We start from the raw sequence: 19,092 nt of genomic DNA on the forward strand, positions 1-19,092 counted from the left end.
TCTCTTCCCACTCTTTCTTTTTTAAAAAAGTTATATCCAATTCCCCAAACAGCTTTTCAAACTTGTGTTCAAAAAAGCTGGTTAGAAACCTTCTGTTAGACATAAACCCTCCCAAAAGAATTTAGACGTGTGGATTTATCATATGTTAGACACATGTTTTACCACTTGGATTGCATCCCAGATCTGTTAATTAGTTATTAGATTAAGTTATATAATATTCCCTTTCCCTTTTACCTTTTTTTTGGTTATGAACTTCTCTGTTTCTATGACATAACCAACTGGAATTAACTTGTCCTGCTTTTCCTAAAAGATGAAGAATATGAGTAAATGTTTCTCTGATTTTGTTCACACTCAGTGAAGCACGGAGAAAGAAAATGCTAATCATTACACCTTGTTTCACTTTGTTTTCGCTTACTTAGTTTTCAGCAAGTGGATTAAGTTTTATTTTCCAAAGATTACGTTACTGTGACTGATCCTTACTGAGACTTTTTACATGTACATAGCATGATAAGAAAGCTCTCCAAGTATGTAATCAAGTCTTCCTTCTATGTTATATGAATTTCAGCTTTTAATCAGCTATAACAATTAAATAGCATGGTTTCTCTGAGGGTTGCTATAGTGCAGTGATAGGAAACCTATGGCCCTCCAGATGCTGTTGGACTTCAGTTCCCATCAACCCCAGCCAGTGTTGGGAGTTGTAGACCAGTCAACATCTGGAGGACCAAAGGTTCCTCATCCTTGCCATAGGATGTGTGACAGGTCAAGCAGCAGAGGAAATAGGTAAAAATATAGAAGTACATTGGACAAATTTGTCCATGAATTGGACAAATTCCTGGCAGCTAAGGCTACTAATCACAATGGATTTATGCATCTATGGGGGACAAGAGTGGGAAAGGGACTTGATGTAGCTTTCATCTGATGTAACTCATGTTACGGCTACAGAAAGATAGTGTGTGTCTAATCCGATTTTTATTTTTCCCAGTCTGCCCTTTCAGAGAGCACTTCTCTTCAATCCAGGAGGTGGCAGGCAGTGGGCGACATGAGCTTTCAGCATAGTCTGGAAAAGCTGGGGAATGGCCTGGCATAGTGCCCAGAATTATGCTGTGCCCAAAGAGGAAGCTGGCTGTTGAGAACAGGTGGGCTGGGAACCGTGATCTGGCTGGCCATTTTAATTGTGATAGAGGCTGCCAAGAAGAGAGACAGAAGCATTTTGTTCAAGGGCACTTTTTGAAGAAGATGGCATTTTTTGAAGAGTGTGCAGATAGCAGAGTGGTTTCTGTAGGTTTTATATTTATTCAATTGCTATAATGCCTTCATCCAATGATCACCGGACAGTTTACAATATAAAAACACAAAAAATACATACTATCATAACAAACAAAAACAATTCCCCCCAGTATAAAAGGCCATAGATTGTTTACTTAGCCAAAGGCCTGGGGAGAAGGGTTTTGGCATGTTTTGGTCCAGGCGCCTAAAGAAAATGCTTTCTTGAGAATGCCCTGGTTTTTTTGTTTGCTCCTGGATGCTCCTACCTGAAGCATGATGGTTGTTGTTGTTTAGTCATTTAGTCGTGTCCGACTCTTCATGAGCCCATGGACCAGAGCACACCAGACACTCCTGTCTTCCACTGCCTCCCGCAGTTTGGTCAAACTCATGCTGGTAGCTTTGAGAACACTGTCCAACCATGATAGTAGAAGCAGGGGTGGCTAACCAGGCTCTCTCCAGCTTATGGGAGCCACCTCTGTCTTAAAGGGGAAAGGAAAAGGAAGGGGGAATTGTAATGGTTGAGAAAAACAATCAGTCCAATAAAATATACGACCCCAAATTAGATGTGTTTGAAAGGAAGCTCTCAGTGTTTGAGAAATAAGGTGCATAATTGATTTTTTTTAACACACACAAACACAACAAGAAATCTCTCTCAATACATTGCATTTTACATTATATTTATACTTCGTCTGGATCTGTTTTGTTGCTTTTATGCCCGTTTGTAAGGACAACAGGTGTGGTATGTTTTCTATTCCACTATCAGTTTACTTTCCTTTTTCTTCAGGAATGCCTGCTGAGAATAAAGTAGCTCGTAATTTGGAACGAGAGTTTTTTGTAACCAATGGGGGCACGGAGCCAGAGCCACTGTGGGAGTTCCTAGACTGCCTTGTCGAAAGCCAGCTGTTTGTGAGAGTGACGGGGCAAAAAGCATGGTGCAAAGGGCACACTTGGTGTTGTGTTTGAGCAAGGACTGGGGCTCTCTTGGCGGTCCACCACTTTTTCACGTGATTGACAGTGCTGCTGTTTGGAGGGATGGTGGCAGGGATTATGCGTGCCGTGTGCACAAGCTTCATCTGAAGTAAACATATTGGAAGTTTAAAATAGCATCTCTTCAGCTGAATGATGGGGACTGTGAGGGCATAAAGGGCTGAGGAGACCTTGTGACTAAGAGAGAGCCCCATTTTTATGACATGAGAGTGTATCTTTGTGGCAATTAATGTGAACAATTAGAAATTAACGTAATATACTCTTTAGGTACAACTGAATTAGAACTAAAGCGAGTGGGTAAACTGAGGAACTTCGTTTTCTACATCTGTGAGGTAAATTTTAAAGGATCAGTTGGTTAGCCTTACAAAATTGGTTTGTAAACCAATAGGTATATTCATGGTGATGGAGGTAATAGGTAATTTGGAACATTAAAAAGAGAGCATATTTGTTTCTGTATCCTCCAGTATTTTGGAATATATCAACTGAAGTAGAAGGCACTAATGGGATAACTCTGTAATCATTGGACGGGGGCATTAGCTTGATCAAATCGTAAATTAGAGAACATTTGTGAACGTTTTTTCAGAAGCTGAATGTACAATGTGGCTTCCACGGCCTCCAGTTGAGTGCAAGGAAGCTCCTGCAGCCAATCGGGAGCCGCGCCTTGGTTTTCGAACCATTTCAAACGGACTCCCGGAACGGATTAAGTTTGAGAACCAAGGTACCGCTGTACTTAGGCTGAAAAAGTCGTAATTCAGGGTAGGGAGAAACACCCTTGTATCTAAGGTTTGATACAATCTTCTATTGCAGTTTTATTCTTCAGTAGCTTCAGGCTTTGTGCATTAAAGCTAAAGCCTGTGGCTGCTTCCCTGCTAAAGTGTAAATAATTTCACTCTTTGATTGACTTAGGAAATCCAGCAACGCAGCAAGGCAGTCTAGAAGGACTGTGGTTTCTTAAATAAGTACGTTGAAACATATAAGAGAGTCAGTATTTCAGGCTGTTATGCTCTGGGCTTCATGAAAATGAGTTGGGCGGCAGGTGTATCAAGCAGCTGTGCATTCCTGGAGCTTTCATTGTGCTGCTGTCTCCTCTCTCAAGCTGCCCTAAACAGAGTGTGTGTGTGTGTGTGTGTGTGTGTAGAAAAATGTGTTCTGTAATGAAGTGCACTTGTCACTATGCCTTTGGATAAACTAGTTATTCTATGCCAGACATTACATTTATTTGTGCATTGAAATATTCGCTACCTACTGTCTGTGGTTTGAACTGTGCCATAAGGTTGGCATAATTTTGCCATGCATCTATTTAACTTTCTTTTCCTAGCTCATTTTTGTAAGCCTCTTATGTATTTTCAGGGGCCACAGGAGTCTGCAGAGCCGAGGTGGATGGGAATTGGTGGGGAAAAAACCTCATTTCCTTCTCCCCTCCAGTGGTTGTGTCCTGTGAAACTCTACTTGGTGGGAAGTCTGGATCCAACCCTTTGTCTTTCATCAACATTAGCTGGCACTATAATGAAAATCCTCAAGGTGTTTTAATGAAAGGTTTCTCTCTCTCTTTATAAGATAAAGACACCGATATCACTGTAAAGGATAATACCGAAGAATTCAGCCTGCGGGATACATTAAGCATTGGATCAACAGATTCATTTGTTTCAGCTGCTGAGGTATGTTGGAAGTCGTGTTTGCTGCTTTATTGCGTAGCCATCATACCACTTCTGAATTCTGCTATACAGGAATGACTTTCTCTTAGAGTAGAATATCTGTGGAAAATGCATACAAGTACACTGCGGTCTGCAGACTGATTGTAGCCTTCTGACACTTTTTAAAAAGGTAGATAAACAGTTAGAAGATGCATGAAGTCATCACACATAATGAAATGTTTACAGGTACACAGGTTCCATCCTTTTCCCTATACTCTTTCCATGTAGGGAGCTTGTAGTGTCTGAAGTGAGGATAAAAGTGATATTCTCATGAATTCACCAGAAAGGCAATATGATCATACTCTAAGTGAACACTGCTTTAATAATTTCTTGCCAAGAAGTATGGCACTTTTTGGAGGCCCTGGGCCACCCCGCTTCTGGAATCTGTAGTCCCCAACTGATTGAAAGCTCAGCATCCACTCCTTTCATTTTTAGCCTAAGACAGCTGTGTGTTGGATGTCATCTGCCACTTATTCAACACAGAACAGTAGTATTAGAGCATGGTTTGTATGCCTGATGGTGAAGGAGGGCTGAGTTGGGGGATAATGTTACTTTTTGTCTGCTTGTAAGGAGCACATCCAGCCCAGATCTCAGATAGCTTCCCTTCATAGCAGGAATCCTGGAGTGAGAGTTGGATTTTGAAGTGCTGTTGTGCAAATATAGCCTGGCCAGTCACTTCTTAAAGGATCTTAAATGGGAGTAGTTACACAGTGCAACAGGCAGCATTCTAATCTTCCTGCATCAGAAACAATGGTACACTTTTACCTTAATTGGGATGCATGTTGAGAGATTTAGCAGAAATAGCTTCAATTAACCTCATAGATAAAGGAGTGTTATCTTGGAGTCGCAAATGCTTTGACGTTTAGATCACAATCCTTAACCTCATTACTGGGAAGTAACTTCAGTTTATTTCAGGGAGAATTCCAGGGGAACATGCTTAGGATTTCAGCCAAAGTTTGTGTTACTGAAATAAGGCCACATTCCATGTATCAGTGGATATATTCTGCTGCAGAGTAAACAGGTTTTGGATCGCTGCAGCCTTCCTTTTGAAACACTGGGCTTTAATTTGCACTTCTGAATACACTACCACAAGAAGGCTAGTGGCCTTGTGGAATGTGTGTGCCGGTTCAGTCAAGGTGCCATTCTCCCACAAGCACATTCCATCCGTGTGAGAAAACCTCTAGCTAGATTTCTGTTAGCCAGGCACCAGCATTCTCATATGGCCATGTGCAGTAGGACAAATGGTGGTGAGTAGGGCTGGGCGATATCTGGCTTTCAGCATCGCGATATGTCACCAGCTAAAAATCATGACATCTCTATATATATCTGCAGCAGCGGAGGGCCTTGCTGGGCCTCCCCGCTGCGGCAGAGGGTCCTGCTATACCTCCCCACAGCGGCAAAGGGTGGGCCACGCTTCCCCGAAGCAGTAGAGGGCTTTGCTGCACTTCCCTGTGGCAGCAGAGGGTTATTCTCTGTGCAAGGTATTTTCCTCTCTTGGGCAAATGTACAAATCGGTGCCCAAGTTTGCTTGTTTTCTTCTTCCCTCATCTTTTCATCGTTGGCTTACATAAGCCGCTCTGGGAGTGGCTAAAAGTGCTTTCTGTAAATGAAAGCATTGCTTGCAGCCTGCCACTTGAAGATACACGGCTCCTGCAACACCATGAACTTTCATTTAATGTGAAGCTCATAATGCCTGTTAAAACGTTCTAGAAATAAATTGTGGCAGTGCTGCTGCTGGTGATTACATCCAGTAGCAGGAACCAAATAGAAGATTTTGAGTTTAACGGAACTGATTTCTGTTGTTGGTAACAAAAACTAATATTGGTGTCTGTAGGCTGTATGAAATGTAAGTTTGAGAAGACTACATGTACCAGTAATGCAAAGTTCCTGTAGAAATCGCTGAAGTGGTTTTGAAGGGCCCTTTTCCTGTTGACTGACAACTTCCCTTGACGACACTGGTTTTGGCTTTGCTTGCTGCATCTTAAACTTAATTCTCTTATGGTTGTTTCTGCAACAGCACATGACTGAGCTGCACTATGGACCTGTGGGTGGTGGGGAGGGGGTTGCATAGTCCCTGCCATCATGAAACATGCTGCTGTATGAGTTTTCTTTTCAGTTTTCAACTGCCCTCCCTTAAAATGCTTTAGAATCCTATTACTCTCTTTGCAATCCCTCCCTTGGTAAAATATAATTAGAAGGTGGCTTGTAAATTATCTCTCCCCTTCCTTGCATGTCTTGGCTTTTCTGGAATGTGCCACAAAAGCAGTTGGGCACTCACAAGCATTCAGCTGTTGTTGCAAAGTGCTACTCCGACGCAACAGCTACTAAAGAGTGTTTTAATACTATATGATTACAAAGTCTCTTTCCCATGCTTTGTACATTAAGAATGTCCGTTTTAAATGGAAGATGCATTAAAAGTTCTTGCCTTATGGAAGGCAAACTGTTAGTTGGGCTAGGGTTCAAGTGACAAGCTATGTGATGTAGTCCTCAGCTCTGGCTTGCCTTGCATGGATGCCAGCTATCCATTTCTGCTCCTCGGGGAGATGATTCAGCAGCAGGCCCTTGTCCCAGTGTGTCACTGCGGCTTTTCTTTGCAAGCTGCAGTCCTGGATATTTATCTTTTAACTAATGTCAAAAGAGATGGATCTTGCATAGAAATACCACAACGGGCATTTAGTTCTTGATATTTGCGCAAGTGTTTCAGGATGTTAGCCAACTGATCTTGAGAAGGTCTCCCTCTTCTAGCTTGCAGAACACAAAGAGAGCCGAAACTCTTATAATCTGGATTCGCTATGCCATTGCCCATTATACGAAGAAGCTATGCACCTGGCAGAAGAGGGCAAGATTTATTCACGAGTCTTACGGTACTAAATGTTTTGTCTGCTTTCCCTAATATTACTTGCACATTTTCTAAAAGCTAAGCAGTGCTTTGAATGCTATCTTTTTTATATTGGCTTGAATTAAAGAGCAAGTCAACCATTAAGTTTCAAGTGCCTTTTTGTTGTTGTCTCTGTAAATAGGACTGATACGTTGGAGTGTCTGGGGGACAGCGACTTTCTTGCTAAGCTCCATTGTATCCGCCAAGCTTTTCAGGTAAATGTTCAATCAGCTCCTTAAGGCTGACCTCCATACCACATAGGCACAAAACTCCTGTGGCAGTAGGTTTTCTAACAGATCAGCCAAACCGCCCAATCATCAGGGGTAATTGTGATTTGCTATATTGGGTTGTATTCAATATACCTTCTTAGTCACATACTATTTAAGTTCTATGTATATAAATCGGGAGGACGCCAGCAACAGAGGCCTTGTTTCCTACCAGTGTATTTCACAATTGATAGCTAATTCTTTCTGCCATTAGCATCTTCTCTATCTGTCTCTGTCTGTATCCTCGAAACCTTTCAAAGTAAGTTTGCTTGGAAAATGGACTATTTTCAGGGAGAACTGGTTGGCAGCAGTGCTATTTTTCTAGAAAAGAGGTGCCGGAACTCACCATGAGCATCTCCCTTGTTCTCTTATAATGGCAACTGAGTTGTGCAATCGACACAAGATAATATCACCAAGGCAACTACCGGTAAACAAACATTAAACGTCCATAAAAATGGCAAAAGTAGTTTCTTTCTCAAATAGGTTTTGTCTTAAACAATAGCAAACACAGTAAATGAAGAGTCCACTTGTGATATACCAGTGGTTCAGTGCTCATTTCATCGCTAAAGAGCTTAGTCATCGAGCTTTGTAGTAAATAATATACAAGAGAAGATAGTATGTAAATGAGTTAAAGCAGGTATATCTGTCCCCATCAGCATGTTTCCATTGGGAGGAGCATAGAAAGAGGACAATGTCCTTCGGTTTGTTCCAGCTGAAAAAAAGCCCTGGTTGGTAGAATTAAAAGAAATGTTGTAAGCCGCCCAGAGTGGCTGGGGTAACCCAGTCAGATTGGCGGGGTACAAACTTTTATTATTTATTAAGACAGGTAAGAATGTAAGTGATCTCAGATGGGTAATACCTAGTGATCCATTACAGGTAATCTTTTCCAACGCCGCAAATAGAATATTTCTTGCTGAAAGTGGAAGAAAAATCTTGTGCGCGCTAATCATGAGAGCTAGAAAGGTAAACACTTTTGTTTAATTAATTTGTATGGTGGATTTAATTTTCAAGAAAGCTTTATGGTCACAGGCTATAATCCTAATGCCACTTGCCTGAGAATAAACCCCATTGAATTTGATAGGACTTACTTCTGAGTAGACATGATTATTTCCCCGTAGTTGCCTCCTCTCACTGTGAAGTAAGCAGCAAGTATTCATATTTGGCAGACCTGATTCTGAAAGGTTCTGTAATTGTTTGCAGCCATGGATTTTGATTGCCCAAACAAGAATGTCCTTACAAACACATTCAAGTCAATATATATGCTAAGATGCAGTCCAGCATCTGCATTGATCTCAGTTTCAGTGACAGCGCTGTATAAACATTCCAGTTGTGCTGACAGAGCTGCTCCAGTTGAAATGAATCACAAAGGAGTTCCATGTGTTCTTCAGAGCATTGGACTGAAGCCAGTCTTTCTAGATTACTCAGGCGCTAAATGGAAGCAATTATTATCTCTAATTAAGAACCAAAGAAACATGCATAATTTGTCTCCTGCTTGTTGGTTTTCCCCCCCACAGAACCCAAAGAAATTTGAGGAAGTATTTGATGAAATGATCTCTTTCTTAGAGCAGTCTGATCATTGGGCTAATACTGAAATGGAGCTTGCTGCTTGGGGAGTAAGTATATGTTGTAAAAAAAATAGTTCAATAGTTTGTAAATGTTATCTCTCCCTGGTTAGACAGTTGCAATTCCCTTATTGTTCTTTATTTTGTCTCTATTTCAGGGTGTCAGTTTTATTACTTTGTCTGCTTAGACAGTTTATTAAACAATTTCACTAAAATCTGTTGTTTTCCCCCCCAGTGTCATTTAGGCTATTATTATAGACCTGGAAGTTGTATAAATGAGCTCAGTAACTTTATAAATATTCTGGTGCTCCGCAGGTGAAACATCTAAATTTCTATGATGTTGTTCTGGACTTCGTATTAATGGATTCCTTTGAAGATTTAGAGAATCCACCTATGTCTATACAAAATGTGGTCAATAACAATTGGCTGAATTCCTCTTTCAAAGAAACTGTAAGTGGCTTTGTTTGGTTCCATGCTTTCATATAGTGGTTGCAGAATATTGGACAGGTAACTTAATGATTGCATTCCTCTGAGCGATATTTAAATTTAGAGGAAATTACATTATGGTTGGATAATCTGTTTCAGATTCCTTTTACTCATTAAGCAGTTTTGATTCATACCTGCAAGAACCTTAATTGGCTTTCTGCAGACTGCTAATCTGCATAAAATTTAACCATGAAACTTGCATATTTTGGATCAAGTCATAGTCTTAGTACTTTGTATAATAAAAGGAAATGTCTGCAAGAGTGAAAATATATTAATATTTTTTATCCACATATCTAAGCCATTAAAAATACATATAGCAAATTCTATCCCAGGCATCCCCAAACTTGGCCCTCCAGCTGTTTTGGGACTACACCTCCTATCATCCCTAGCTAACAGGACCAGTGGTCAGGGATGATGGGAGTTGTAGTCCCAAGACAGCTGGAGGGCCAAGTTTGGGGGTGCCTGCTCTATCCAGTTTGCCCACCTGGGCCTTCATGTCACAGAGAGATCTGTTCAGTAGTTGTTGAAAGTTACTTTCTCAAAAGAAATGGTTACACTCCATGATTGGTGACTAACAACAAGACTTGTGCAAGCATACATGCATTCATAGACACTGGTTTTGCTTGGATTCAGCTGACACAGACACTCATCAAGAAGTGCAAAGCAGTGAAGTTTGAAGAATAACTGCTACCTCATTTCACAGACTGAACTGATTTAATGAATGAAGAATGGCACCTTAAACTACACAGATGAAGCATGTCATTTTAAGAAATTGCATTGCACTGATCACATATGTTGGAACCCGAAGTCTAATTAGGTCACCCTTGCATTTGTTTCACCCAGGGTGATTGCAATTGGACCACCTATGGAATAGGCTATCTTACATGGTCTTTTCTTGGAATGAGGACCCCTGTAGTTGACTAGTATGTGTAAAATTTGAAACACAACAGTGCATTCTAAGGATTTGTTTATAGTTAAGACATACCGGTAATTAACTTGTGTGAAGTGATCTTGAATATGCAGCCTTCTTAAGAACCTAAAGAACTACCTTGTGGGATCACACTAAGATCCATTAAGTCCAGCCTTCTTTGGAATAATTCCACATTACTGAGAGTGCAGAAACTTTGTTAGAAATGCTGCTTTTTAAGCTCTCAGACACCACTTCCTTCAAGTCATCATGCCACTCCTTGTTGAGTGCCATTGCTGGGTATTGCTGACTTTCACATTTTATAAAACAACAACAACCCAGGACATCTATATAAGTATCAGCATGGTGTAGGAGAGCCAGTATGGTGTAGTGGTTAAGAGCAGTAGACTCGTAATCTGGTGAACTGGGTTTGCTTCCCCGCTCCTCCACATTCAGCTGCTGGTTGACCTTGGGCTAGTCACACTTCTCTGAAGTCTCTCAGCCCCACTCACCTCACAGAGTTTTTGTTGTGGGGGAGGAAGGGAAAGGAGACTGTTAGCTGCTTTGAGACTCCTTAGGGTAGTGATAAAGCAGGATATCAAATCCAAACTCTTCTTCTTCTTAGGATGGTATAGCGATTCTCAAATATTTGGTACCATATTTTTGGCATGGCACAAAATTTCTATAAAATAATTATATAAAATTTCTACAAAATTGTGCTGCACTGTTAGAACTCAGGCTCACCTGCTGTGATGAATTGGGTGGTCACAAAGCACCAGTTTTGAGAGTCCCATGGACTGCAAGAAGATCAAACCTATCCATTCTTAAGGAAATCAGCCCTGAGTGCTCACTGGAAGGACAGATCCTGAAGCTGAGGCTCCAATACTTTGGCTACCTCATGAGAAGCGAAGACTCCCTGGAAAAGACCCCGATGTTAGGAAAGATTGAGGACACAAGGAGAAGGGGACGGCAGAGGACGAGATGGTTAGACAGTGTTCTCGAAGTTACCAGCATGAGTTTGACCAAACTGCGGGAGGCAGTGGAGGACAAAAGTGCCTGGCATGCTCTGGTCCATGGGGTCACGAAGAGTCGGACACGACTAAACGACTAAACAACAAAGCACCAGTTGCTACAGCCTAGGAAAACAACCATTAATAGTGCAAACTGCACACAATTTCTAGGGATTGGCCATGTGAGGAGCAAACATTGGTAGCATCAAGTCATTGTGGGGGGGGGGGAATCCCCCTGGGCGCAAACTTGCATCCCGGAATCTCATATGATACCTCCAGCCAAAAACCTTGTACTTCTGGACACACCTACCACAGAAGAAAATGGTTCTCGCTCACTTGGCATATTTCTTCCTGCACTCAGCAGAAAATCTATTATTTATGTGATGCATTTTTACTGGTGTCATGTGCCAGCAGTGGACCTGTTTCAACATGGATTAATGGGTTCTGGCTGCTATTGTATGCATAGGTATGTCCCAATATCTGAGAGAAGTGCTGCTGGCTCCCCCCCCAAGTTGCTATGGCGAATAATATTTAATATTCTGCTAACATCCTTCAACTATTGCCTTGGTGTAAAAACTTACTTGATCCTTCAAGATGGTAGCTGGAGATCAATTCTGTCAGTTCACTAGGATTACAGATTGGAACTTCTCATCTTGAGTGGTTGATGCTCTAGGTCTATGATGAACCCGATGAGACCAGATACTTCTGCAACCTAAGATAGACAAGTCTGTGGAATCTGCTCCCATGAAAGGTGATGATAGCCGTCAACCTGGATGGCTTTGAAAGAGGAATAGGCAGATCTGTGGTGGATAAAATGCTGAAAATGATGTTTACACGTGGGAATCCCTGTTGAGAAAGTTATACATGATGATCTTCAATCAATGACAACTTTAAGCACAGAGTTAAAGTTGCAAAACCCATTAACTTCAATAGGACTTGAGGGTGACTATCTCTCATTGGACTCATTGGAAATGGAAGGAATAAAGCTATCTATCTATCATCTATTTATCCATCTATCTTATCTATCATCTATCTATCTGTAATCTATTATTAAAATTTGTATACTGTCCTATACCCCTGTCCTATAAAAAAACCCTAGATAATAAAAACAATAACAACCCAATAAACCCCCCTCCCCAACACATTTTAAAAGGGCATCAGTTTTATTCTTGTCTTGATGTCTTGTTTTGTTTTTCCCTCCTTCTGTTGGATATATGATTAGATAGACACACAGAGACAGACTTTTTCTCAATGGAATTTTGTCAGCGTTTTGCCTCCCAGTACCGAAGTAGCATTGCATTCCATTCAAATTCTGTTATGCCCTATGGGAGACAAAAGCTTTTGCCATCTGTATATTGTATTATTCCAATCCTTATTAGGACAAAACTGCTTAGCTGTGTCAAAAACTATTTGAAGTATGTTTTTTTTCTTAAGTGAGTGTATTGGGGGTTTTTTAACAGTGTGGTCAAAACAAAAGTATGTGGTTTGTTCTTTGTTTTTATGGTCACAAATACTTCTGGCTTTAAAACATCTTTTGGCATTTAAATACACTGGGGATTTTGGCTTGCATTTAAGCTCTAATAGTATTAAAATATGAAAAGCAGAAAGGATTTATTTACAGTCATATAACATAATACAAAAGCTATAGATTTCAGAAGGCACTGGCAAAAAGGTCGCTTTGCCAAGTTGGCAAGAAGAACTGTTACATAGCTGGGTGCCTGCTATTGGAGCAGTTAAAACTGACTAAAAGTATGCACATTTCTGAGCTTAGCAGACCAAGAAGAAAAGCCTTATTAGCAAACTTATGTACAAAATAGTAAGTAATCTAACTTTAGAAAACAAAGTTCCTAAGCTGAAAGAGAGAGAGAGAGATTGATTTGGTCTAGCGCTGTATAAAGCACCGAAGTGTTGCTTCTTTTTTAGTATACTGAAACATTCCATGGAGTTTGGAAACTAGCATAAGAACAGTTGTACTGTGTCAGCTGAGCTGCCCTTTGAACCCAGCTTCCTGCCTTTTACAAGTAGCCAGATCAAGATGCTGCAGAAACTATAGTACAGCTCTCTTTGCTGAGAGACAATTTAAAAGAAGTCATACACAGACACACACACACATGAAAATATAGCCATATTCATTCATGCTATGGTTGGAGAAAAGAAATATGGCGTAATGATAATGTCCTGATTGCATTTGGACTTCTCCTGATCCTATTGATTTCACTTGACTGTCCAACAGAATAGCACCCTGATCCAGAAGCTTCCTGTGACTGGAAGCTGTTTTGCATGCACCAAGAATTTGCTTTTCAAGCAAAGTCATATTAACAATTGTGTGAGGAGGTGCAGCCCACACTTGTCCCATGTTTCTGCTAAGGTTCCCAATTTCATTATTTGTGTGTATAGTTGTTTTTTATTGTGTGTGAAATCGTGCACCTCATTAAAAAGGCATAAGTCTTTCTGTGACTGACATGGACATACGTATTTTACTCTCTCTTTTTCCCCTTGGTTGTGGCCCTTCCTTTCCTTGATTATCACACTTTCCCTGCTAATAATAATGCAGGTGCACCATTGACCTCTTTTTTTACTATAAACCAGCCTAATTTATTTTAACGTAAGTTAAGCCTGTCTACTTGACAATCAACAACCCAATAGTAATTTAAAAACCTTAAACTTAAAAATAATACAACTTCAAAATTAGGAAAATTACCAGCTGGTTTTATGTAAAAGATATTTCTAAATTGGTAAGTAAAGTAGGGTGGAATTGAACACTGAATGAATGTCAGCTTGCACAAAAGTCCTGCATCATCTTCTCTTCCCCCTGCCCCATGGCAATCCATGCACCCCAATAATATGTTCCAGAGGTTTCCCCAATCCCACCAGAGCAGATTCTGAGAGAATGCAGGTGGGGAGGAGAGGAGAGTGAAGTCTCATTGTGCAAGTGGAAGTTTGCTCTGCTTGGGCACAGAGTGTTGGGTACAACCCTTACTTCTCGTCTTCTCCTGACTTAGGCTGTGGCTTCAAGCTGCTGGTCAGTTCTAAAACAAAAAAAGCAACAAATGAAGGTAAGCAGGTTTTCCTTTTTTAAATACTTTTGTAGATATGGGTGGTATTCTTCTTTGGCGATCACTTGTAGCCAAGTAAGATTGTCTTCCATGAACACAGTATTAACAGTGACTGTGGAGGCCAGTTCTGGATCCACACATCCTTCCACAGTGGGGACATAGGTTTCTGGGTGGGAGTTGATCATGGTGAGGGTTTGCCAAGCATGCTTTCCTCTTAGCACGTTTCTCCCTTTCATCCTGAGTTTGAGTGTCTTCAAAGTCCATGACACCTTTGGTAAAGGCTGTTCTCCAATTGGAGCGCTCGCAGGCCAGGGTTTCCCAGTTGTCGGTGTTTATACTACATTTTTTTAGATTCACCTTGAGAGAGTCTTTAAACCTCTTTTTTTGACCACCAGCATTACGCTTTCCATTTTTAAGTTCAGAATAGAGTAGTTTCTTTGGAAGACAATAATCAGGCATCCGAACAGGTTTCACTTTTTAAAATATATTTGTAGGTATGGGTATCTAAATTATGGCATGTAATGCTGTGCTATAAGTTTTGCAAGGCCACTTGCTAAACCAGCATAGTTATAAATTTCTATACCCTCGTTTGCAAGTAACATATATAATTGGGTAAATTATTAGGAATGTGAAGAGAGAAGTGGGAATCATATGTGAGGGCCAGCTTTTAATGTTCAGCAAATCAAAATTGGGGTGCCATGGCAATAGGTCAGTGGTTGAGATACAGCTACTATGGGCATGACCCAGCCCTCCCAGGAGACAAATTTATGATTCCACTAGTTAATGTTGCATCCAGTGAAATCTGAAGGGATCTTTTAGAAGGAGCCGCCTCATATTTATCGACACTGTAAAATCCGCAAGATGGGCAGAGGGCCTTGGTGGGTGCAGTGGTGCCCATAGGTGCCATACTGGGGGCTCCAGAAATAGGAGGATGTTTGCCATTTTGACATCTAATGGTGAATATCCAATTAAATATGACTTTAATTCCCTATTAACCAGAAAAAGAACAACTATTCACTCTTCCCAAAAAAAACTGTAATGCATAAAAATGACAGTGGATCACATGGTTATGGATTGTCCATGTTACGGTAGCTGGAAAAGGTCCTACATTCTGTTATGTCCAGAAGTTTATATATGTATAATGTGGCAAGGGTGCCTAGATATTAGGAATATTTGTACACCTATGAAGAAATCAAAAGTGAAAGCTGGTATGACTTTAGTTCACAATATAAATTGGTTTATTTAGAAACAAATTAAAAAATAGTGTGGACAAGCGGTGAGTTGGGGGGAGGCTGTGGTTCCTCCAGATTTCATTGGATTCCCAACTGCTAGCCAGGGATGGTTGAGAGTTATAGTTCCAGCAACATCTGAAGGGCACTAGATTCTCTGCCCCTGGGAAACTTGGCCCTGGTGAATCACTTGCTGAGCAATAAAAGTGAAGCCCCCCCCCCTCCTTTAGTGTCTTCATTTGACATAACAGCTATTCATACGCAGAAGCAGGAAGTGATTTACCTTTTCTGCACTGATTACATCTCTAGGTTCCTGATGGCTTCTTTGCACACTTCTATGCTATTTGTGAACATATCAGCCCTGTTCTGGCATGGGGCTTCCTTGGCCCCAGGAATTCTCTGTATGAATTATGCAACTTCTTCAAGGTATGCTGCTTCATTACACCAGGAGAGCTCGTTGCCACTAATTTGATACTATGACCGATTTTTTTAAAAAAAATAATAACCAGGCAAAACGAGAAAGAAATACTTCTGTAATAAATCTCGGAGCCTGACGATGATCACAAATAAGTGAATTTGCGTTGTGTTTGTTTTTACCAGGACCAGGTTCTCGATTTCCTGAAAGACGTTTTTGACTTTGAAAAGGTGCGGTACTCCACTATAGATAACCTAGCAGAAGACCTTATGCAGTTGCTGATTCGACACACCGATCTTCTCTTGGCTAACCTTGGAGCCGACTCGCTAAGGCATTCCAGTGGCCTTGTTAGTGGATGCGGGGACACAGCAGCCAGTGGCATTTTGGAAGCTAAAGCACAATAGTTTCCTCCTTTTCATTCTTAATGTGAGCACAGTTTTTTGCCGTTTTCTCCCTCAAGGAAAGCTGCCATCGCTTCGGCTTTGGTTTTGGTTTCTTTTTCTTCTTTTTAGCAAGTACCTGAAATCTACAATGTTGTTAAATATGGACTCAGGGAAGTTAAAAAATATATGGAAAGAATTGCTTGTGGAAAAAAGATACTGCGTATGTTTGGAGCAGGTAGCTTAACCGTCACTGGATTTATATGTAATATATTCCAACATACATATTTTTTTAAAACGGCTAAGTGAAATGTATTTGTGGAAATACTGTGAATTTCCTCTGATATTGTTTGTGACTGAAAGTGATGCAAAGAAACGTGGTATATAGTGTACAAGTTTGTCTCGAAGGTTTGCACTGTTGGAATTACCCAGTACAAAGTCTCAAAAGCTCTACATGACCCTGGCCACACACTTGCCAAGTTATACATTTACTGTTATTTTTACTTAAATGAAGTGCAATATAATGACACTTAGAGTGACAAATGATTTAACTTTGCCTTGAAAATGTATTTTGTGTGTATAAGCTATAGCTCATTATGTAGCGAAATAAATCGGTGCATTCAGCCTTTGGGCAGCAATGCCGTTCTATAAGCTTTTTTTAAAAACAAAAAATAATAGAGTACAAAGCTCATATTTTTATGTAAATTACCCTTCACTGATATTTTACATTGGAAATCACAGTCTAGGGAGGCCTTAAACAATGCTCTTAAATAATTTAATAATTGGTTGAATCCCCTTGCACCTTTAGAGAGCTTTTAAAACTTTTTACTAGTTGTGAATAAGCTAGAATCTTGTCTTGTTTGAATGTATCATTTAAAGTATATTTTTGAGGGAGGGGGAATGTTATGTCAAAAGTGATAATCATCCAACAGATTTAAATACATGTTACTTTCGTCATTTTAAATTTTCTCTTCGTCTCTTTTGAAAATTCTGGGGTTCAGTTTACGAAGTGACTCTTAGAAAAAGCAAAACTTCACATCTAAGCTTGCATAATGCAACCATAAAATGGGATATCAGAATAAAATGATACTACAGTAAAATATTGTGAAGGCCTGGGCATATGAAAGGATTCCACCTGCTTCTGGAATGAGAAGGAAGATTGCACCAGGTGAAGCTCTTGCGGGGCGGGGGCGGGGTTGGATTTTAAAGGCAGCAGAAAAGACTCTTGGTTATCATCGCTGCACCTCACAGGGTGGCAGAACCTGGAGCAGGACCTTTGATGCTGATCTGAATTCTATTTCGCCCTAAACTGTTTGGGGCTTTCTAGGTCAAAACCAGCACTTTCTTAAAACATGGACCGGAAGCCAATTTAACTCTTTCAAAGAACTATTGAGCTTTCACTCCAAGCAGCCAGTCCCCTTACATAACTGCTGCATGATTTGCATTAACTGTACATCCATCAGTCTTCAAAAGCTATCATCCCACGGTAATCTATACTGATACAGTGGTACCTCGGTTTACAAACTTAATCTGTTCCGCAAGTCCGTTCTTAAACCGAAACCGTTCTTAAACCGAAGCGCGCTTTCCCTAATGAGGCCTCCCTTCCACCATTCGGATTCCGTTCTTAGACCGAGGTAAAGTTCTCAAACTGGGACACTATTTCCGGTTTTGCAGAGTGTGTAAACCAAATCGTTCTTAAACCGGACTGTTCTTAAACCGAGGTACCACTGTATTACCACTGTATGGATAACTGTGACCAGGCTGTAGAGCTATAATAGCACCTCCTACCAAACCATGGGCATGTTCAAAAACAGGTTGAATACCAGTCCCACCAGCCCACGGTACTTCTGCCTTGCCTGGATTCAGTTTTAGATACTGTGATCATAGTATGCCTATGTCTAGAGAACTACACTATTTGTTCAACTTGAAAGTCTGCATACTATTTGTGACATTTTGGAGTCGCCGAATAAAGCGTATTGCCGTAACGCGGATTTTGCTTTTTGTGTTGCTTTTTGTTTTGTGTATCTGGCTGAATCTGAGGTGCTGGTCTTGCCCCGAAACACCTACAGTTTAGGGGACTTCTCTACAAATCTCCCTGGTTACAAAGATATCTGGGTAAAATCCTGCTCTAGGTGACTTGCTTGCTTGTACTTGTGGCTGGCATTCTCTAGAGCTGGGGTTGCCAACATGGCTTCCATGGGTGCACATGTTCCTGGTGTCTGCAGGGTCCCCTCTTCAGATGGAATCAAGTCTTGAAAGTAGCATTGTGTTACAGCCAATAGGTTGGGGGGGTGCATGCTGCCCATGCCAATTTCTCCAGTTTGAAAATGTGCCCCAGCCCCAAAAACATTATACTAGAAATAGAACTTTTTGGTCATAGGATGGTCTCTCTGAAATCTGCATGTTCAGCTTCTGGAAGCCAACCAAAGCCATTTTCTTTCACTGAGGCTTCGGGAAGTAATTAATCTATTACTTCTTTTACCCCAATCCATTCTTCCCTCTATAAAAATCATGAATAGCTTCCCTTTTAATTTTAATTTGGATTTTTAAAAAATTATTGTACACTACGTCATGGGCCCCTTTTGGGAAAATGTAGGGCTGGTATTATACAGTATTGAGATTCCACTTTTTCTCTATTCAGGCTGCCTGAATAATCAATTTCTCGTTCCGTCAAGGAGGAAACCTAGAGGATTTGTAGTCACTGTTCTGAAATAAGAGTTGTGACAGACTTTCTGCATCAACATTCTTATGTTTAGGTTGATTCCAGTTACAAGCTGGTTAACTTACAGTGTGCATGTATGCAGCATGGCATGGTCATCTGTATTCATCTTAATAAATGGCTTGGATGTATCATGGAAGTTGAGGCCAGTAGTGACAGTCAAGGGGCGAGGAAGTCAACATGATACAGAATTAGCTGGCAGCTGTTTCTCTGAACTGCCTAGTTCATGCTGCTACT

At 40.7% G+C, this 19,092-nt stretch overlaps 1 protein-coding gene across 5 annotated transcripts in view; it reads left to right on the forward strand.

Moving 5' to 3' along the window:
- The window catches only part of MIGA1 (mitoguardin 1), a 37,533-nt gene extending 19,412 nt beyond the window's left edge, over nt 1-18,121 (forward strand). For all 5 annotated transcript variants that reach the window (XM_083448427.1, XM_083448430.1, XM_083448431.1 and 2 more), the window contains exons 8-16: nt 3,811-3,911; nt 6,693-6,811; nt 6,968-7,040; nt 7,968-8,054; nt 8,606-8,704; nt 8,969-9,103; nt 14,059-14,112; nt 15,651-15,767; nt 15,942-18,121. In XM_083448427.1, the coding sequence (XP_083304553.1) occupies nt 3,811-3,911; nt 6,693-6,811; nt 6,968-7,040; nt 7,968-8,054; nt 8,606-8,704; nt 8,969-9,103; nt 14,059-14,112; nt 15,651-15,767; nt 15,942-16,160 (1,004 nt within the window). In that variant the 3' untranslated portion in view covers nt 16,161-18,121. The remainder of the gene's footprint in view (nt 1-3,810; nt 3,912-6,692; nt 6,812-6,967; nt 7,041-7,967; nt 8,055-8,605; nt 8,705-8,968; nt 9,104-14,058; nt 14,113-15,650; nt 15,768-15,941) is intronic.
- Nucleotides 18,122-19,092: the final 971 nt, after the last annotated feature.

This window comes from Podarcis tiliguerta, assembly GCF_965153285.1.
Source record: "Podarcis tiliguerta genome assembly, chromosome: 6".
In the NCBI taxonomy this organism is placed as follows: Eukaryota; Metazoa; Chordata; class Lepidosauria; order Squamata; family Lacertidae; genus Podarcis; species Podarcis tiliguerta.